We start from the raw sequence: 23,392 nt of genomic DNA on the forward strand, positions 1-23,392 counted from the left end.
GTTTACATTTATAAAGATACAGAAGTATCCATTTTACTGTTGGGAATATCTGGCGTTTTTTTCCTCTCTTCTTCTCAGTGATAAAATTTCCTTGACAAGCAGGTACTCATTGAGTGGAATTATTTCCAGAGTGAAACTATAATATGCTAGGAGACTAACATGTTCCCAAGAGAAGCACTCATAATTATAAAGGTCAGGTATGTGGAATTATCAGATGGTGGAATAGCCATATGTATAAATCACTTCTGATATTCTGCCATCTCAGTATAAGCATTTCAGGACAGGCATTGTGGTGACTAGTTGCCTCTATGGATCCAGATATGAGATATTTTGTATATCTTTTTCATCCTTCTACCTTTTGCATGCATAGGGGTAATGCTGAATGGTCTTCTCCTACAGTTGAGTGTGTGTCTTTGCACAGCAAGATTTGTTATCAGGCTCTTTACTACACTAGGCATATGGAAGAGCAATGACTGGCAGTTTAGACATGTCTACATTTCTGATATTCAAAGCATCTTAGTGGATTACAGATGTAGAGTCTAAACAAGACAACCAAGATATCCAGCTTTTACCAATGTTGGAGGTTTGAGTGCATCATAATTGTCACTCCTTAACCTTTAAGCTCTGAACATATCCTCTCATCTGGAACACAGATCTCATTCTGATACTAAACCACTAGAATAGTCATTCTGTGAGATGTAATTGATATTACACCTCACAGAATTGACTATAATTGATATCCCCACCATTAATGTTGCTTGTAGTAATTTTTCTGAGTTTAGCTGAAGAGGATTCAACAAAAATATCAATGGAAGTTTCTATTAGTCTTAAGGTTTTTTGAATAAAGAAAAGTGCCATTTCCCTTAATGGATTTTTTTTCTTCTGTTGTCTGGATGATGAGAAACATCAACGTTTCTCATTGTCATCCAAAGAAATGGTTACCAAGTAACCATTTCCTTAAACTGATAGCATTAATAGCAAAGTTTCTCGTCTGCTTCAGAAATTAAGCAATCAAATAATTTTGAAATGAATTTTTTTTTTTCAAATAATGAATAACAATTAATATCAGAATTTTTTGTCGTATTTGTTTAACACAATATACACAGCAAAGCTGGCCTTACCTGAGGTATAATAGACAATGCAGACCGTAAAGTATGGAGTCCGATTTTAGTAATATCCACATCATCAATATAAATATGCCCTCCAGTAGGATTAATAATTCTAAATAAGCACATAACTAATGAAGACTTTCCAGCCCCTGTTCTGCCAACAACTCCAACCTAATGGGGGAAGAAAAAAATTACGACATTAAGATAAAGAAAATGTCTTGAAGTTGTTTTTATGTTAGTGAAATAAAAAAAAAAATTTAATTTAAGGATTATTATTATTATTAAGAGAGACCTCCAGGGAGTCACAGACTCGTCGAGGGAGACCACATACCATACACACACCAGCCATCATACATATTCTTGAATTCATTCACAGTGCAAGCAGTGTGAATTCATTCACACTGCTTGCACTCACAGCATACAATGGCAATCCATTCCAATCATGTACCACAATATGAGAGAAAAATCTAGCCCTCACCCCATTCTTAGTGGCATTCATTCACAACTTCCAAGGATGCCCTCTTGTCCTTTCGCCACCTTCCAAAAATTGAAAAATTCCATCAACTGAAATCTTGTATGACCCTTTCAAAAGTTTGTAAGTCCCAATCTGTCTTCATAATCAGTATTCTACAATCCTGATATCATTTCTAAAAATTCACTCTTCTTTGCACTGTCTCCAATATATCAGAATCACAATGGAAACCAGGAGACCAGACCTGCACACAATAGTTAAAGTGAGGTCTTATCAAGGCATTGTAAAGAGGCAAAATGACATCCTTATATTTACACATGAATGTTCATTTCAGCATTGAAATTATCTTTTGAATTGTATTTGAATTCTTTGCCACATGTATCCTGAACATCAATTTCCTATCTACCAAAGCTGCAAGATTCATAGCCTCATCAGTTTCTTCAAGTATAATCTCACCAATATAATATGACATTGGATATTTAATCACGCCAATGTGAATGACTTTACACTTACTACATTGAACTGAGCCACAAGTCCAGCCTATTCAAATTATTCTGCAAGTACTGCATATCAGCAGCATTTCTGATTACCTTACCCATCTTTGCATCATCAGCAAATGGTTGTATGTCGCTTGTCAAATCCTTCCCGATATCATTAATGTACAAGATTGAATAATAGTGGACCAAGTACTGATCATTGTGGTATGGTACACCACTTGTTACCTTAAATCTTGCAGACTCACATCCCCCATATACCACTTTTTTTGATATCTGTCGGTGAGCTATCTTCTTATCCATGCTAATATTCTATAACTCAAATCCATATTCTGTAATTTATGAACAGTCTACCATGCTGTATTCTGTCAAAAGCCTTAGCAAAATCCAACAGCATCAGTTATCCATTCCCCTTGTCTAGTTCAATGGTAACATTATTATATGTAAGCAGGTTGCTAAAACATGACCTTCCCTTAGTAAACCCATGTTGCTCATTGCAAAGTAGTGATTCACTGTCAAACCATTTCTGAATGCAAGTCCTAACCAATTTTTCCAAAATCTTCACCATCACTTCTGAGATACTAATTGGTTGATAGTTAGATACATCAGTCATTACACCACCCTTGTACAATGGAATTACCATACATTCTTTCCATTCTTGCGGAATCTTCCCTCATCTGAGACTCATATTAAACAGTTTGGTCAAAGGAATAGCAAGTTCAGCTGAACACTCTTTTAGTACATGTGCTGATATCCCATCAGTCCCTATTGCTAAATTATCATTCAGTTTGTGCAACAGCTCTAATACCTTATCCTCATACACCTGAGTTTCTTCATCCAGTGAAGAAGTAGCAGTGAACTTAATGTTGCCTACACCAAGTTGATAGCTTTTAACAAAATGGGCACTCATTAGTTGAACCACCTCTTCTGCATCTGTAACCCTCACACCATCTGCATTTAGAAGGCAGCATATCAATAGAATTCTTGTGGGTTTCTTTTGCATGCAGAGCCAGTTTCTTTTCATACTCAGACTTTGCATTCCATACAACAGTTGTGACTATTCTAGCCTGCTGCTTATAACTTTCATAATGCACATCATAACGTTATGAACACTGTATTCCTTCCACATCATCCTTTTCTTACGAATCTCTTGTTTAATAAGATTACACATCCATTTTTCTCCTACCCTATTTATCCTTCAAGCTCTTGGTAGACACTCTGATATCACATCATTTAAGTATTGTTTAAATGCTTCCCCATGCATTGCCGATATTCTTCCTATCCAGCAACCGATCCTATTCCATTAAACTCAGGATACTCCTTAATTGGTCATAATTTTCTACTTTGTAGTTCAGCATGTAACCTTTTCTGAATGGAACATTCATAAACTTAGTGACTTCCCAAGTGAATATTGCATGATCACTGTCGCCAACCAGAGGCAGACTAGTTACATCTTTAACCGAAATGCTCTCTGATACTATAATCAAATCTAACACTCTTTGACCTCAAGTTCCTTCTGTCATATGCTGCATGAGAAAGTTGTCCCGCAACAGCTCAATAACTACATTTTCATCTTCTCATGAGATTCTACTGCTACCCAATCAATATTTGGATAATTAAAGTCTCCCATTATGATTACTCTTTTTGCACTCATCTTTTCTATTTGGCAATTCATTTCTTCATCACTAGCAACCGATCCACCACGTCTGTAACAACACCCCACTATGTAATTGATCTTGTTAGATTCACACTCACACCAGATGGCTTCAAACTCACTGACACATGACAAATTGTTATTAGTATTGAAGCTATAGGTCTCAAATCTAACTGGATTCAAGACATTTAATATCATTAGCAGCACACTCCCTCCTCTCCTGTCTATTCTTCCTAAAAATATTGTACCCTTGACACCAGTTAGTATGTCCAATTCTGTTAGCCAGGTCTCACTAATGCTTACAATCTGAGGTCCCAACATACTGACTAAGGCAACAAAACTCTACCCCATTTTTATGATACTCCTAGCATTCGTGTACAGATATAATAATCTACCTGCATGTTCTTTTGTACACTTTTGTCTGCATGACACAGTTGGACAACTTGCAGATTTTCTATTCTTCTCTAGTATCTTATAGATGTAGACATCTTTGTACACGTTTGATGGGCCCAAACCGGATGAATACAAAGTCTAAATCTTTCTCTCCTCATCAACATTTCCACGACAAAACCTATTCCCCTCATTAACACAGTTATATAACATTGTCGTTCTTACGGGCACATTCTCACCATTCCTGCCTTTATAATATAGTTTCCCTGTTAGGTCTTATATCAGGTATTAGTTTTTTTTAGACTCCTGATACCAAGTGCATTCAGGTGTAGGCTGTACCTCTTATACAAGTCCAATCTTCTTTCAAACTCACTCCATAAGGATTTATCAAAAACTTTTCATATCCATAAAAAAAAATCTACAGGTAACTCTTGTTATATGTGGAGGTTGCATTCTCAAGAATGCAACCTCCTTATAACATGGGATAAGAGGCTGCATTCTCAAACAAGCAAGATACCAATCTTTTAAGATTAATTTAGTCATAGAACACATGGGTGGTTTGACCATTGTAAGAGCGACCATGATTTTCAGCTAAGGTGTCAGCTGCTTTTCATCTTTCATCAGATCTTCATATAAATACAATACCGCATAGACCAATTATGCACTAAGGACACAAAATGAACACCGAGCACAGTGGACGAAGGTGGGGAAACAAGGTTCATGAGTGGAAGGATCCTCAACTTTGGATATGAAACAGCGATAGTCCTTATGTATTGAAAGGAAACTGTGCATATGCAAGAACACAGATAATGGGAGTTACCTGTGCTTCAGTTAATAATTATAAGTGTTATTGTAGTTGTGTAGAACAACATACATCAATTCTCACTAAAAGGAAAATCAGGGAGGTGGAATACAGAAATAGTTTGCAATAGCAAATTCTCCTACTCCCTTTATAGAATCCAACCTATGAAAGGTTGTACACATAGCACATTCTAATACTATGGGGGAAATGGATGAAATGCAAAAATACCACAGGTGGGAGTTTTAGCATAGCATTAATGTCATGGTGTTCTTGCTTACTTTTTTGGGGGGAGTTTGCCATATTGAGTGATTTTATTATAATGATATTTGCTGTGGTGAGCAATGCTTGCATTTCTTTCAATATGTGATGAGAATTTGCATCTCACCTTCCTTTTGTTATCAATGTATTTCCAACCTGACTTAATCTTTATGAAAAGCGATTCCTTGACTTGAAAATTATGACTGAGAAGACAGTTTAATGATAAGTAATAGGGAGTTATTACACAAACAGCTTAACTTGCTATTTTCAGAAAGCAGCACATGCACACAGACACACAGTCAGTTTTTGGGGAGAAAACTTGATTACTTCATTTTTCATCTTTCTCACTCTAAACTACTGAGAGTGTTTATCTATATAAATTAAATTTGTTGTTATGTTATATTATAATGGATTTTGACTGTTGAACTGAGCATTATCAAAAGTAAGTGGAGAAGATCCAAGAGTTTTTTTTTTAACACAAGAAAAAAAAAAGCAAAACTGCATTTTGGAAGCACTGAAGTTGACCAAGTTGCTTTCACTCCAAGAATACTATAGAGATTAGCATTCAGAGCACTGAAAGGCTTGTCATATGAGCAGGATGAGTGGGTTGTGCTATCATCATCAAAACTATGAATCAGTCAACGAGAGCAGGTCATTTATATAAATCAGGAAGAGGATGAATGAAATGTCAGAGCCATGACAGGCACCACCATTGCCATAGACTGAGGAGAGAACACCATCCACTATTACACAAGGACAAAGGCAGTGCAAATGATGGTAACTTGTTGAGAAGCCCTCTATATGCCAGACTCTATCAAAAGTCTTGATGTCAAGAGTAACACAGGCGATCTCCTGACCTCTGTCACACATCAGTGGACCTGGATTGGCAAAATCCATACTGGCAGTCACCAATTAAATAGCAGGTCTCAAGGTGTTGAAGTTGACTGTTGATAACCTTCTCTATTACTTTAGACAAAGCTGATGTGAGAGCAATAGCTTGATGGTAAACATCTTCTTTAGATGATAGAGAACAGGTGTTAGTTCAGGAGCACATCTTGAGCACAATGGGTGGAATTCTATCAGGACTGGCTGCCTTTGTGGTATCCAAGCTATTCAATATTCTTCTGATGTCTTCCTGACAAAAGGTCACAGGAGGCATGTGATACAATGTTCTATACAAAGAAGGAGGTAATTTGCAATGTTCATCTATAAAAGAGAAGAATGAAGCCATGACACCAGCCCTGTCTTTACGTGATGTTACCGCTACTGTTAGGGCAAGATAGAGGAGGTAGCACAGATGGACAAAAGTTGCACCCAACAGCTTTGGCAAGGAACCAGAAGGCATGACTGCCAGTGGCATAAGCAACAAATTGTCTACATTTCTCTGTGATAAATTTAGACTTTGCCCTTTTAATGGTGGTTTTACAAGTGCTGTGGCCAATTGTTTTGATCACAAGCCACTTGTGAAAGACTGTGCTTTTCTTGGACAGCCCCAGCACACTTCTTGAAAAACCATGGTTTAGATATAGGTTAAGAAATTCGAACAAAGTGAAAAATGAAAATTCCCACTCCAATATTGATTCTTTCTGCAAAAAGATCACAAGATCTTTTATCTGAAGAATGAAAACAGTAGTCTGACCATGGAAAAGAGGAGAATGCTAAGAATGTAAAGTTACTTCCTAATATCTTCATTTTTCAATATGATTCTGCCACTTATGCTATCTTTTCACTCCCCAATTTTTCTCAGAACTCATGTCTGTGGTCTGATCAACTTACTTCTAACCCAGAGCTCTCAGATCCACAGGTTAAAATTAGTTTGAACAATAAATTTTCTTTATTCCATATAAATTGCTCAGTTCAGATTTATCGGAAGTGAAGGAATTATTGATGTTAATTCAGGTAAACAGTAACCATGGAAGTATTTATAAAAGATACAAACAAATAGAAACAGAAATATTCATACTTTGATTAAGAAATCCTAATTTTTTGGATACTGAAGAGGCAATAGCTGCAATATGTTTATGAAAAGATAGATTTGATTGCCAGAAGTGAACAAAAGGTGTAATTCCAAGAAGAGAAATTTTATCTTGTCTAAGAAATTTGGATGTTGTCAACAGCATGTCTTGAATAAACGGATTCTTTTATGTAGGAAATAAGGCCTGATAGGGTTTTTCTAACATTAAACTTAATGATATTATCTGAATTTTAGTGAAGAATTGTTTGGAGATCAGAATTTAAGATAGTAGATGTTGATGTTCTAGATTTTGAGATGATTTGCATAGCAAGGTTTGACAAAGGAGTAGGAGAAATAAAGTGTGTGCTGTCATCAGCAAAATTGTACTGGTTCGAACTCAACCAGAGTAGCTCACTGAGTATAGAAGCAGGGAGCACACAAAAAAGATTGAGCTAACAAAGTCCTGTGGAATCCTAGTATCGGTTGCAAAGTTAAATTATAAGGAATAGGAACCATCTACAATACCATCACATGTAGTGAGCAACCAGTGATGAAGATGGCAACACAATTGCAGAATATTTTTCATAGCTTTTTTTTTTTTTTTTTTTTCAGTTTTCTATTTGGGCTTGGTATAAGCAATAAAGAAAAATGGAGGATGGGATGAAAATTAGTTACGTATGCTCATTTCTCTTTTACAGCACTGATGCATCTTTTGGAGAATCAAGGTATAGAACAGAGTGAAGTGGGGAATAATTTCCATACCAATAAAGATTACTTCAGTGATAAGCAGTGCATATTCGGGTCACAAGGACAAAACAATCCAATCAAGAGAATAAGGCAGAGAAGTTACGAAAATCATCATAATTTGAATTCTTAAGCCAGACAACTCATGGATGACAGTGAATGTAAATGTTACTCTGCTCACAATGTCTTGTTCCTTCCTAATTTTTAATATTATTCTGTCGTTGATACCATCTGTTAACTCCCTAATCTTTCTCAGAACTTTCATATATAAGGGTGGTCTGAAAAGTTCTTGGCCTCAACCATAGATGGCAACACTATCGGCAAGATTTTTTTTTTTCTTTTCTAAGTTGGTACATCTGTCATAAGCATCCATGTGAAATTGCAAGTCATTCTATCAAGTAGTTTGTTTTATATTGCCGACACATCAATAGTTATCAGACAGGGAGGGGGGGGGATTCTCTCTAGACATAGTTGAAATGTTTGACTGTCATGCACTCTGGCTGCTTCATTTACAGACAACTCTAAAAAGATTGAAGGAACCATGATGGGAAGCCACCTGTCTCCTGAACTAACCAAGTGCTACTTAAAACACCTTGAAGACTTCCTATTCTCCTCATTACAACTTCAATCTTGCTTTAGGGGATGCTACATGGATGATGCATTTGCCATCTGGTAGAATCAGAAATATCTTTACCGACCTTCCTAAGTAAAAGATACAGTTTAGTCCATGTATTCTTCCCTATTCAGAAATTTACAACTGGTTACTATACACAAAAGATAACAGGCTCTGCTCTCTCATGTTTACCAGGTTCAATGCAATTTCCTGCTGCTGCTTGCACTTAGGAAAAACAGAACTTTTGGTCAAAAAATATTATAGGAAACCAGTCATATCAACTACAATAAATCTGAAAAATCTGGCTTGGCACAGCATGGAGCAGACACTGACCACAGTATCTTCTAGTCCAATACTGTCATTTTACACTGGTGCCAGTTTAAGTTTGAACAGCTGGTTAAAGAGCACTGAAGCACTTTTTCATCACCCAAACTTAAATCAAAATGACTGTCTAAGAAAGTTGTGGAAGAGTCTCATCCTTTATAAATGAGAAGTGATAGAATGCTTCCTACTTCCTTTTGTATGCCAAGTCATGAAAATAATTTTAATTATCTAATAATTAAATTTAATAATTTAATTATGTTAATATTAGTTTAAATTGTAATTCATTTTATTTTGTAACCACCCATACATGGCGATACTCCAGTGCATGGCTCAGTTCTGTAAAAAGGAATAATATTCCTTTGTTTCAGCTTCACCTTGCAATTATGCTGATGAACTAATGATAGCCTATTAGTTAGACCAAACTTTTTTTTAAGAAAATTATTCTTTATTCTTGTAAATATGTGTTTCTAATAATTTAGAGCATCATATGTTTGGTCTCAAGAGAAGAATTCCAAGATTATTTGTATCAGTGGTTTCCTAGCAAAGTAGCAAATTTTACTTTAGATAAAAGAAAATTTATAAACATGGTAGCATCGGGGGATTCATGAATACAAATACAATGCTTTTGTAGTGCTACCAACTTAAATGTTCAGTGTGCCACAATTCCTTATAGCAAAGAATACTGTGCAGTGAGCAAAAAAAAAGTGAGAACACTAATCTGTCTTTAGTCTACTTGTGGCTAAATGTACTGCAAGTGTGCAGTCTTTTGTCCATTGTTGGTAGTCACATAAAAATAAACATTAAGGTGTTAAAATATAAAAGCAGCAAAATTGCATTTATCATATTTGCACAGAAATTTTTCCAGAAAAGTTTCAAAATTTAGAACCATACCTTTTCTTTTGCCTTTATGTGGAGAGTAACATTACGTATGACAGGATCTAATCCTTCTCTGTAAGTAGTACTGTAATCTTCAAGTGTAATAGCTCCTTCTTTGGGCCACTCTGAAGCAGGTTTATATTGCTTCTCCCAGTCATCCTGTAAAGGAAGGGAAAAGTTTTAGCAGTTATGTTCACTCTAAAGATAAATTTGGTTCCCTCGAAAATCAGTGTAGTTCGACTATAATTATTATTATTCAGGCCTCCATGGAGTCAAAAGACTCATTGGGGGAAGTTTCCTTCCTAGGAAACCTTCTCCAATAGATTTCTTTCCTTCCTAGGAAACAAAGTCTATCATACCACTCCTTAAACTCATTGATCATTCTTGCTCTCACCACTATCAGGCAATGCATTCCACGGTTCACCTTCCATGCAAAGAAACCACTCCTCACCCTCTTGTTCACAGCTTCCTTTCATAACTTCCAGGGATGGCCCTTGTCATCGCTCCTTCCTGCTGTTCAACCAAGCAAAAGAACTTCCCAGTGTCAACCCTGTAACCACATCTCAACAGTTTAAAAGCCTCAATCATATCACTTCTCCTTCTTCCCACTAAACTCTGCAGTCCACATTCCCTCAGCCAATGCTCATAACTAACATCGTACAGTCCTGAAACCATCTTTGTTATCCGCCTTTGTACCATTTCCACAGTTAATTTATCCCCTTCAAATCCTGGAGACCAAATCTGAGAACAATAGCCTAAGTGTGATCTGATCAGGGTCTTATACAATGGAATGATAACTCTTTTATCTCTGCAGGTCAGCGTCCTCATTATTGCAGCAATCCTCTGTGTTACCTTCAACCACCTTTGCAATATGTCCCTGAATTTCAGGTTTCTATCAACCATCGACCCCAGATCTCTTGTCTCCCCTACTTCCTCCAGTATAGCTCCGATAGGAGCTATACTGGAGGAAGTAGGGGAGATATCCACTGACCAACCTGATATCCAGACCCATGTGTTGCAACTTAAATATCAGCTTATGTGGCACCCTGTCAAATGCCTTCGCTAAATCCAAGAAAAGGCAGTATCTGCATTTTCCTCATCTACTGGTCTTTAACTTTATTATAAAAGGCTAGCATATTACTAAAACAAGAGCGCACCTTCACAAATCCATGTTGACTCTCAGATAACATTACCCTCATCTGACCAATGCTGTATATGGTCCCTCACTAATTTCTCCAAAATCTTAACTATTGATGACACACAAACTGTCTTATAATTAGACACTTCCAGTCTGCTACCACCCATATGCAATGGCACTATCTTGCCTTTCTTCCATTCCCTGGGCACCTTTCCCATAGCCACTTTACCCCAATCCTAAAGATACTTTCAGGCTCAAACTTTGTTTGCACACACTTGGATAAAGGATTAAACTAAATTTATTATAGTCTGACCAAGTGAAAAATAAACTTTCAACATCTTTCTCTAAATCCAGAGTAATTTAATAAAAAGGTGGCACACTGTTTGGCAGCTCCTATAGGAGGAGATGACCTTGCTGATGCTTCTGCCTGCTATCTCCACTTGAGCCTGGCTCCCACTGAAGAGACCTCAATAAAGGTCGAAACTAGTCTGGGTAGTGGCCCTTTCCTTAATGCATAACATTATACATATCCGCAAGGAGATGTGTTTTGTATTGTGGGAGATACTGAGATAGGAGTGTTGGTAGCTTGCTCCACCTTTGTGGAATACAACTTACTTGTGGAATACAGCTTACTACTGCTAATAACAAATATTCCTTCACAATTTCCCAAGCACTAATGATATCCTGGCCTTCCAATTCCTCCCTCCATGAAACTGCCCCAAGTTTATATCGAAAACTATTATAATCACTTGCCTTATAATTCCACATACATTCCTGTCTCTTTGATACTCCAGCAAGTCTATTCATCTTCCAAGTCAAAACCACATGATCACTCTCTCCAACTGGTGGGAGAGATGTCATCTCAGTTATTATCAACTTTTCTGATGCTATGACCAAATCCAAAACTCTTGAACCTCTTGTTCCCTCTATTACATGTTATCTAAGACATTTGTTCCTCAAGAATTCTAGAAATTCCATTCTCTTATTGCTACATGCATCTTCCTCTCCTCAATTTATGCTGTAGTTAACATCTTCCATAACAATCATTCTTCTTTCACTTGCCAAGCTCAACTGTCTAAACATCTCCTGGGCAGCACCCTCTGTGCTCCTTGGTTTGTAGCAACACTCCACTAAACATCCTGTCTTGCCCACCTCTACCTCACACCATATGCTTTCAAAATCAGCATCACTGCCCTCCAAATCCTCCACTCTTGAGGATATAAGTCATCACTTATCATAAGCAGTAATCCACCACTGTGCTTTCTCTTCCTATCCTGCCGAAAAATGCTGTACCCTGCTACTTCTATTCCTGTTATTATATCCTCTTCTGTCAACCATGTCTCAGTGATCCCAGTAATCTTTGGCTAGGCTGATGCTACCAGCACCACCAATTCCTCTCCTTTATTCCAGACACTCCTGGCATTAGTATAAAGCATAAAAATGCCACTGTTTCTATGCCTAGCATTATCCCCTCTAGACTCCAATGGGTTCAGCGTAACCTGTCATCCCCCTTCTCCCAAGTACCCATTCCCACAAGAGGCCATCCCTGCTACCATCCACCCTGGGTATTCTCGTTTCCCTGCATTTATACACACTGAATTGTTCAGAAACAGCAATCTCTCCAGATGCCTACATCCTTCCTCATTCAAATACAAGCAGTCTCTCGCATACAATTCCTTTCTGTCCTCAAATGCCCTCCACGCATCCACATATTCCAATCCTCTCTTCTGATGCATTCTAACTATTATTTTATTCAATATTACTGCTCTTCTGCTCAGCTCCTCACTATCATACCTAGGCAACACGTACAATATCTTTCCTCTCTGCATCTTCTTTAGTACTACCTCAAGCAAGAATCTCATATCTCTCACTGCTCAATTTACATTACCTCTCAAGTCATTCATTCCTTCCACCACAATCATCTCATCCACCCTTTCACCCCCTCTTAATTGCCATAGCCACACTTTCTATCGTTCCTCCAAGCAAATACACTTCGCACATTCTATTTTGCACATCACGGATCATTGAGTCCCCATACATTACACTTCTTACTACCCTGTTCCTCAATTGCTCACTCTCTCTAACACTTTGTGTTCCCCTAGTTACCTGCCTTCCTGACATCACTCTATTCCTGGTTCCAGTGCTCTCTCGCATTCTTCTACTGTTCCCATTCTCTCATTCCCATCTCTCTTCTATCGTTCCCATAACTCTCTCTCACTCCCTCTCTTCTACTGTTCCTATTCTCTCCTCTTCTATCATTCCCATAACTCTCTCTCTCTCTCTCACTCCTACTCTGATTCGCCTCATATTCATCTCTTCTTTCACACTTCTCATCTCTTTCTCTAGACATTCTACCTGCTCTTTCAACTCATCTATCTCTTTCTCTGCAAGTCAGCCACTCTTACTTGCCATTCATCCTCCCCATTGAGACCACCTCTGAAAACTTTGCAATCATTCAACCTTTCCACACTCCCCATTCATTATTTTCTCTCGCTATTCTCACGCTCTATCACACCACTCATCTCTCTATGTGAAGAATCTCCTGCCTCTGACTCAACGAGGTCAGTTATAGTCATCTCTAACTCAACAAGTTCCTCCCATTGCCTGCATTTTGTGCATATATGCATCTCCCTTTCTCTTACTTGCTACATATACAACTGCCAGGACACACACATTCCACAAGTTCCGCATTATATCACGCAAAATGGAGTCCTGAAATGGGGGAGGACTTGGTGATAAATCACCATTTGCAATTTTAGCTGCTGCCATTATTCAAAATAGCATCTAGGAACTATTCCAACTAAATGCTAAATAAGTATAAGTGTGTATAACTATACAAGTAAAAGTTAACTATAAGTATAAAACACATTTAAATATACTAAATATCTAAATAATGAAAACTTATGTTATCTCCGTCTTCTCTTCCACCGCTATGATTCCGACCCCGTCTTCTCGGTAACTAAAAATACACTATATAGAGAGAACTCAAAAAAAAAAAACCTACTGAAGGACACTTGTATTACAGAAAAACAATGTAGCACAAATCTCGACAGAAGTCACACTATTCACTAATTAAAAAAAAGCACTTTTTTCAGCACAGCTCAAATTCCCTGCCACGTTTTCCAGCAACTCTAATAAATGAAAGTTCTTTCATAACATAAGGCTGAAAGATCAAGAGATTGCTCAATTTGAAAAAAGAAAAATTTCTCCACAAAAAGACACTAATTTTCTCAAATTTTAATGAAAACTATAAATTAAGCACTTGTCTAAAATTTTTTTTTTTTTTTTTTTTGTTTAACAGCACACACCGGTTAATTTTTAAAAATCATGGAAGCATACAACAAAAAAAGTGTAGTACTATTAATTATGGCATCACAACAAAAGCAATAAAAAAACATTATAGATATCAGTGGCAAACAAAAGGTGAGCATAATTGAAGTAACATAACTAGGAATGCAGTACACTATGCAATTTCCCCCCCCCCCCCACTACTTTTTTTTTCCTTTTAAGTAGTTATTCAATTGAGTTAGTCTTATAATCTGTATTTTGGAGTATAACAACATCTGATTAATTTAATAACAGAGAGATTAATTTAATACCTTCAATTTTGATATGTTAATGCCATTTTCCTTCATAATGTAATTCAGAGGTGAATAACAGTGATGATGTGCATTCTTACATTGAACTTAAATTTACATCACGCAATCTTCCTACACATCATTTGGTGCCAACTGCCAACTTATAATTTAATAGAATTGTTTATAATCAGAGAAAGAGCCTTGAAAAAAAATAATAAATAAATAAATACGAGGATGGTCTGAAAAGTTCTCGGCCTCAACCATAGATGGCAACACTATCGGCAAGATTTTTTTTTTTCTAAGTTGGTACATCTGTCATAAGCATCCATGTAAAATTGAAGTCATTCTATCATGTAGTGAATAGAATGAAGCAAAATTGTTGTCTGAAGCAAAATTGTTGTCTGTATCCTTGAAATGGATAAAATTGAGTATCATGAGGTTATAAAATTTTTTGTAAAAGAATGTTTAATGCCAAAAGAAATTCATTCGAAGTTCATAAAAATGGGCACTCTTCTCCTTCATTTTCGACAATTAAGAAATGGGCTGCCAAGTTTAAAGGTGGCCATACCAGCCTTGAAGATGATCCACGTGAAGGATGTCCAAAAAGTCTAACACTACCAGAAATCATTGATCAAGTGCACGATATGGTATTGGAACATTCCTCTAGGAATAAAATGAGAAGTGCTCCAAATTTTGGTGGTGGAATGTTGCAATGTTCAAACACCCACTTTTCTATTTTCAAACAAGAATCTAACCGATTCACAAATAAACATCTAGTATAAATGATGGGAGTTATATTGATATTAAACCCTGTATGTTCAATTAAAGAAATACAATAATTTAATTACAGAAATTAATAATTCTTACCTCTACTTCAACTTGGGAGTATTCTTGGATTCTTTCCAAAGCCACCATGCTAGTTTCTAGCTGTGAATTTATCCTTACCAGCCATCCCATTCCATCAGTCAGCTAAATAAGAAATATTTTGGAAATACGGCAAAACTGAAATCACCTTTTCAAACAATATTTCTAACCACTGATATATGCAAAAATCTGGTGTTTGAAAATTCAATGCACGGAACTATATTCACTATCAACATATTTTTAGAAGGAAGTTGTATGCGGTAATCATAAGTATAAAAGTCAATAAACAATGATTGCTAATTTAACTCTCATTATACATAATTTAACAATTCTGAGAGTATTCTTTATTCACATCCAGATGGGAATTTAGTTTATATCCATCATTTAATATAAAAATGCATTATTATATGAATATTTGAGATATATGAACATCTGCAATAATTTTTACATGAAAAACCATAGTTTCTTTATAATCATTAGAACTAAACTAGGAAGCCTCCATCTCTTTCACCTAGTTTTTGTATTTTCTTTACAAGCTTACTCATGATGAAACTATTTTGACTTCCCAAAATAAAGGCTTAATTAGCAAAAATAACAATATGATTAACATATATATGAATAGTCACATTATTCTTTACTGTAACTTGTAGATCATTTGATATTTCATGTTCAGGTATTCGTAGTTAGGACTAATGGCAATTAGTCCCAATCTTGTAACTTATCATACACACGTGATTAATGTAATTTAAAGAAATTAATTAGGGATAGGGAAGTTAATCTTATCTCTGTGATCTGCTATGTCTACAATTACATGTGGTCTCTGGTTGATTTTCTGTTTTGTGGAATGAAAACCCTATCAGGAGATCAGCTAACCCACTTTCGGATGAAATTCCTATATGTTTCTTCACACACTAGACAATTTGAGTTCAGTCAACTAAAGAGTTGTTGCTATGGAGCATTAGATTGAATTAAACATTTCTGTTCACAGTAAATTCCAGAATGTGAATTCTTAGTCTAATCAGATATTTTTCTTATTGCAATGAAGTTGAGCAAAGAATTTAAAGCATTAAACTATTTTATTCCAATTATGGAAATGGACTATCATAATTATGATATTAATCATCAATGTGCAAATGTTGTGAAAGTTCGAGTCAACTACTTACATAATGTAGGTCTTCATATTATTATTACTACTACAAGAGATCTCCAGGGAGTAGTCAGGGACTCATTGAGAGAAATTACATCACTCAGACCGTGTCATACTTTCTCTTTAATTCATTCACACAATCTGCACTCAACTTCCAAAAGGCAAGTAAGTCATTCCAGTCATGCACTATTCTAAGAGAGAAAAAACTAGCTCACTCCTTTGACTACATTTCGTTTTAACCTCCATGGATGTCCTCCAGGATACCAGTAGATGTAACTTTCCTTAAAATGAAAAGTCACATCTACTTTGTATCCTGTATAACCCTTTCAGAAGTTTGCAGGTCTTTATCATATCACCCTTTTCACTCCTGTCTGCTAGTCTCTAAGTCCACAAATTCTCAATCTCTTTATATCGCAGTCCTAACATCATCTTTAATGCTCTCCTTTGCACCTTTCTCCACTGTATCTACATCACTTTGGAACTCAGGAGAAAAGATCTGCAAATAGTAGTCCAAGGTGATGTGACCAAAGTGGCCACCTGCCTTGGAAAAATGGAATTTATTTTTTGGAAGAGGATAACTACTTAGCCATGGTGAACTGTATTTGAGTAAAAAAAAAAAAAAAAGAATCAAGGGCATAAGCAAGTTGATATGTGCCTCAGTTACACTAAGGAATTGTGGGCATAAATTTACAATCGGCTCCCCATGATTAACAAGTGTGTGTGTGTGTATACAGTTCTAGCAAGTTAATGCAACTAATAATTCATAAGGATTTATTCAGAAACCAGGATAGGAATTTCTGAATTTTCTTTTTATATCACTAGACAATATTTCTTCAGGATATTTAAAGGAGTTGTGTAAAATGTTCAAGGACCTTTTAAAACTGGAAATTCACTTATTGGGTCTTTACATGCTATAAGAATATAATGAATTTGAACTAATGATTACAAAAATCCAGATATTTTTGCAATTGATCATCCTGATATTCAAGACTAGAATATCAGGACTGGTAATTAATTTACGGAATTAACAACGCATATAAAGTATATTAATTAAAGATAACTTTAATGAACTTAATATACTTTATATGCGTTGTTAATTCCATAAATTAATTACCAGTTATGTCTAACCAACGTATAAGTCTTACTACTAGTAGAATATCAGGAGTTAGAATATGGAACTAACTTATAGGCTGAATAGAGATCAAGAAAGATCAGAACTGTCACCTGGTATAACATATCACAATTTTGATTACATTGAAGTATTTTTTAAACAAATCAAATGGAAAAACAAAATTAAATGATATGGGACTTGTTCCTCACACAACCCTCCCTAACATTCTTTTTTAAATAACAAAAAATGTGGTTAGGACTCCAGCAGTTTGAACCATGCTGCTCCAATTTATTCATGTCTGGCTGATATGATTTCATTGTTGAGTCTTTGTTATGTTACTCATGCCTAGTTAAGTTTGAATTCATATTGAAAAAAGTTTTCAGCATGAAGACTATTATGTCTTCTGTTGTGGTAATTTAAACGTTTACATATATTTCAATTAGTTGACTAATTCCTTTTTATTCATGATTTGTATCTGTTTCGAATTTTGCTTGCACTTAATCAAATTAGTAAAGAATCTTATATAAATTAAAAAAAAAAAATCCTCTCTAATCCTTGAAAATGATTTCCTTTTATACTGACAGAAATTTTAGATTGGTAAAATTTTACATTAATATAACATTTTTGTTTGTTTGTTATTAAATGTGATTTATGCAAGTGTTTCCATAGTAAATGCAGCAGATAAGATAACCCTTCAATTGGAAAGACCACAATATAAATCATCATAGCATTTATAATGCATTTCAAATGAAGGTGATCTAGCTAGTTGGTCTAACACAGAAATGAAGGTTTTTCCTTTGGCAAAAAATGAACATAACTAAGAATGCATGATGGCCTAGTTGCCAGAATAGGTGGTATCTCCACCCTCCAACTAATAGGTCATGAAGTTTAAATCCCATGAATGTCTAAATAGGAAACAAATTTCAGAAAGATTTTGGAAAGAATTCAGAGTAAAGTGATTTAGGTAATATCAGCTCTCTGGTATGTCTGGTTAAAAAGATAGATTAAAACTATCAGAAGAATTTGAAAGATAGGGAAAAAAATAAAAACAAATGATATGTTAAAATGTAAAAGTTGCTGAGGAATTTATACCAGATTAATTATTACTATTATTACGTAACACTTACAGGGAGTTCAACGACTCATTGAGGGAGGGCATCAACTCACCGATGCCCTCCCTCATCTACCACTGACCACTACCACTAGTATTTTCACAGACAATCGCAAACATCCATGTCCGGTGGGATTTGAACCTGCAGCCTTATGGCTGAAGAGCAGATATGCTAACCACTCTGCCAACCAGGCTGACAATAATACAGAAGAAATCTTCACAGAATGGGGGGGGGGGGGGAAGAATGAAAGCCATCCCTGAAAGCTATATACAGACTAGACTAGTGGAGTGAACAAGGAATTGAAGGACAGGTGCTTTTTATCTAGGGAGTTCTAGAGAAAAGGAATGCAGTTCCGGAATGGCACGAAGAAACAAGGAATGAGTAAAGTGCTATACGATGTACGCTGTGATGACAGCAAGACCCTCTCAAGATGCCTTAATTCCATGAAAAAGTAAGGATAATAATAAATAAATGATCAATTAACCATTTTATAACTGAAGGATAAAAATTCTACATTACTTATCGAAGTAACAGAAATAAAAGCTTGCTGTGCGTAAAACATGAATAGCTTCATAGCTGAAACTATTCATCATGATTGGTATATGCAAATTATGCATGTTTAGTGAAACTGCATGAAAGTATCTATTTTAAACTAAACTGAGAGTTTAAAACTGATAATCTAGTTTCTAAGAAAAGAAGTATTCTAGACTTAGTTTTCATTCAATTCCACCATGAATTAATGCCAGTTCATTATTTCATGTTTCAGGAAAATCAATAGCACTCATTGGACAGAACATAAGACTAGTGCACAAGTGCTGCAGGGTTTGAATATCTCTAACTCAATAATTCTTAACACAGTTAAATTTGAGGTCACTATGGAGAGCACAAGATCCAGGGAAAGACCAAGATTGACATGCCATAAAGTCATTGGAACTAGTTTGGGCTTTCAAAGCTGCTGGCATATGATAGAGCTTGCTTTGGACAGAATGGTGTAAGGCTTTTATCCACATGGGACTCAACTCATCTTGCAGATGGAAGAGAAGAGCACATGCTATTTCATGCCAGTAAATTGCATCCTCTATCATTCCTAATAAAATTATTTTAATGCCTGAAAATGGAGACATTTAAATAAGTCAAGCACGTGAATAAACTTACTGAAGAAATAAACTGAGCCATGAGATAAGTCTTACCTATTTCCTACAAGTCATTACTGATGAACTATTTCAGAGATGTTTATTTGAGTAATGATGGCACATAAGTAATCTTAAACCTACTGATGGAAAGCATACAGGAGGCTCATTACAAAAACTGCTCGTAAAAGTGCCCTTGGTTTGAATATCCCTAATTCAGATTGATTGAATCACTGATTCAGACAAATTGAAGAAATTATTATAAACCAGGTATCACTGCTATTTGAGAAATTATCATCATCATCATCATCAAATTCCTGCCATGTACCCTCAAGGGGTGTACAGGATATGACAGTACTACATGAAAAAATTACATCATTACTAACTTCCTATCTACAATTTTCCTCCAAATCAGTCTGTTACTTGTCAAGACTCCAACATTATCAGATCTTATATTTCTATCGTCTAAGGCACTTTGTACCGTATCAATCCACCTATATCTTGGTCTTCCTCTGGGTCGTTTTCCTGCCAACCTGGCAGAGAACACTTGTTTTGCTAATCTTTCCTCTCCCATTCTATTTAAGTGACCATACCATCTGAGATTAGCTCTGCTAACGCATTCCTGGATGCTGACAATGTCAAGTTCTTTCCTAATATCCTCGTTTTTAATATGATATTGCCATTGATGCCATCTGTTCACGCCTCTAATCTTTCTCAGGACTCTCATATCTGCGGTCTCTAGTCTTTGGTCAAGTGTTTTACTTCTGACCCAGCTCTCAGATCCATAAGTTAAAATTGGTTTGAACACTGTCTTGTATACAGCTAATTTAGTGTTCCGACTAATTTCTTTCTTATTCCATATGAATTTATTCAATTGACTTCCCACCATACCAGCTTTGCTGATTCTGTTGTCTATTTCTATATTTAGTTTACCATCTTCAGTAAAAATTGTGCCTAAGTAGCTGAAATGTTTTACTTGTTCCACAGGTTCTCCATTCACAACACAGTTGACATTTTCAATGATTCTGCCTATTTTCATTGTCTTTGTCTTTTTATTGCTGACCTTCATACCATATCTATTACAACAGCTATTCAATTTAGTCAGAGAATCTTGCAGACTTGTAGCGGATTTATTTAGAAGTATAACATCATCTGCATAAAGCAAAGAGCTGACATTAACATCTCCAATTTTGATATCATGTTTAATACCACATTCCTTCATAATGTGATCCATATAGATAATGAATAACAGAGGGGATAATGTACATCCTTGTCTCACACCAGATTTAACATTAAACCATCTTCCTCTACTTCCTTCAATTCTAACTGCTGACTCACAACTCAAATAAAGACTAAGTATCGCTTGATATAATGCTCCACTGACACCATATAACTGCAGCGTATTGAATAGCTTCTCTCTTGGCACCTTGTCATATGCCTTTTCCAAATCGACAAAACTTAAATACAGATCTGTGTTATATTCCCATGATTTCTCGACTATTTGTCGTAAAGTGAAGATCTGATCCTGACAGCCTCTATTTGGCCTGAATCCAGCTTGTTCTTCACCAAGCTTTTCTTCCACAATTCTTCTCAACCGTTTCTCAAGTATACTTGCATAGATCTTGCCAGGAACACTCAGTAGGGAAATACCTCTGTAATTCTCACATTCAGTTTTATTTCCCTTTTTATATATGGGTACTATGAGAGCTCTACTCCAATCATCGGGAATTCGTCCCTCTGTCCAGGCTTTCTGAACTATGCAGTGCAGCCACTGTAAGACTCTTATACCACCATACTTCAGCATTTCTGGTCGAATATCATCTACTCCTGCTGCCTTTCCACATTTCAAGCCTTTGATGGCTTTTTCTACTTCAAGTATGGATATGTATTCCTGACTGCATGCCTGGTCAGTGTTTTTTATCACTGTGCTGTCATCACTGCTTGTTTCATTTAGCAGTTTTTCAAAGTAATTACTCCATACTTCAAGGATATCTTTTTCTCCTGTTTTCATTTCACCTTTATCATCTGTAATTCCTTTTACAGCACTCTTTCCTCCATTTCTAAGCTTCTTCAACAACCTCCAGAATATTTTGCCACCTTCTTGATATTTATTTTCTATATTCTTGCCAAAGTCCTCCCATGACTTTTGTTTAGCAAGTTTTACACACTGTTTAGCTTTCTTACATTTGTCTCTGTATTCTGTAAGAGTAAAAGCTGACTTATTTGCCAGGAACTTTTGATATGCTTTCTTCTTTTCCTTCACTGCCTCTTTAACTTCCTGTGTCCACCAGGGAGTTCTGATTTTTTTATCCTTGCACACAACCTCACCACATGCCTCTCTGGCAGAATCAATCAATGTTTCCTTCAGAGTTTGCCACTGAATCTCCAAGGTTTGATTCCTGTTCTCAAACTCTTTCATTTTCTTTTCAATAATATTTCTGTATTTTAGTCTACAGTTCACATCTGAGAGCTGCTCAACTTTTATTCGCTTTAAAACTTTCTTACATGTTATTCTTTTCAATATGAAATTCAATTTTATCCTGCTCAAGACTAAATAGTGATCACTTCCAATTTCAAATCCTCTGTACACTCTGGTGTCCTGCACCAGGGAGAAAACATCACTATCAACAATAACATAGTCAATGAGACTTTTCTTATTCCTAGCCTCTTCTCTCCATGTGAATTTGTGCACATTTTTATGTTGGAACATGGTGTTAGTAATAACCAGTCCATGTCCTGAGCAGAAATCCAACAGATATTTGCCATTATTATTAGCTTTGCTCTTTTCTCCAAATTTTCCCAAAATATTTTTGTATGTCTCACAATCATTTCCTACTCTGCTATTTAGATCCCCAACAAGGACCAACTTTTCCTTTTTCATTGTGTCAGTTGCTTTTTCTAAAGCCTCAAAAAATTCCTCCACTTCTACCTTAGTAGAACCTTCTGTGGGACCATAGGCACAAATAAGTCTCATTGTCCAGTTCCCCATTCTCATATTTGCCCACATTACTCTACTTGAGACTGACTGCCATTCAAGAAGATTAGCCTCGTATTTTGTGTTGAATACTATGGCTACTCCTTCTTTTCCTTGATTGTCATTGCCTGAATATAACATTTTGTATTTATTGCTCAGAAAGATCTCACCAGTTTTGGTCTTTTTTGTTTCAGTCACCCCTATTATGTCGATCTGGTACTTATCTAATTCCTCAGCTAGCTCCATTTCTTTGCCATTCAGGCTTCTTACGTTGATAGTACCGATCTTTAACTCTGGTGATGTTGAGTTGGGGTTTGTTTTCAGATTTGTTCCAGTAGCTGACTTTTCGCTGTTCGCCCTGGTTCCCTGGCGAAAACAACGGGGACCTTGTTTAACCGGGCGACGCCCCAGCCGGCATGAAATTTTGTCATGTTGTACCATCATTTTTTATTTTGGTTTAACCAATAAGAATACAATTTGGTCGGCTAAATCCCAAATTGCCAGCCCATCCTCGTTCGTTCAGTATCAAAGTAGATACCCAACAGGGTGCACCACGAGAAGGTGAGGATTGGACATTAGGTCAGAAGCCCTGGTCGGTTCTCCGCATTCCTTTAAAGGCTATGTGGAGGTCTCCTCTCAGTTATACAG

At 36.2% G+C, this 23,392-nt stretch overlaps 1 protein-coding gene across 3 annotated transcripts in view; it reads right to left on the reverse strand.

Annotated features, from left to right (window-relative positions):
* The window catches only part of LOC150099945 (ATP-binding cassette sub-family C member 1-like), a 317,694-nt gene that overhangs the window by 26,826 nt on the left and 267,476 nt on the right, over positions 1–23,392 (reverse strand). For all 3 annotated transcript variants that reach the window (XM_090403116.1, XM_090403115.1, XM_090403114.1), the window contains exons 26-28: positions 15,274–15,375; positions 9,706–9,849; positions 1,122–1,280 (exon numbers count right to left, since the gene is read on the reverse strand). In XM_090403116.1, the coding sequence (XP_090259242.1) occupies positions 1,122–1,280; positions 9,706–9,849; positions 15,274–15,375 (405 nt within the window). The remainder of the gene's footprint in view (positions 1–1,121; positions 1,281–9,705; positions 9,850–15,273; positions 15,376–23,392) is intronic.

Source organism: Typopeltis vanoorti, chromosome 13 (assembly GCF_054136105.1).
Source record: "Typopeltis vanoorti isolate ZY-2024b chromosome 13, IOZ_Tvanoo_1.0, whole genome shotgun sequence".
Taxonomy (NCBI): Eukaryota; Metazoa; Arthropoda; class Arachnida; order Uropygi; family Thelyphonidae; genus Typopeltis; species Typopeltis vanoorti.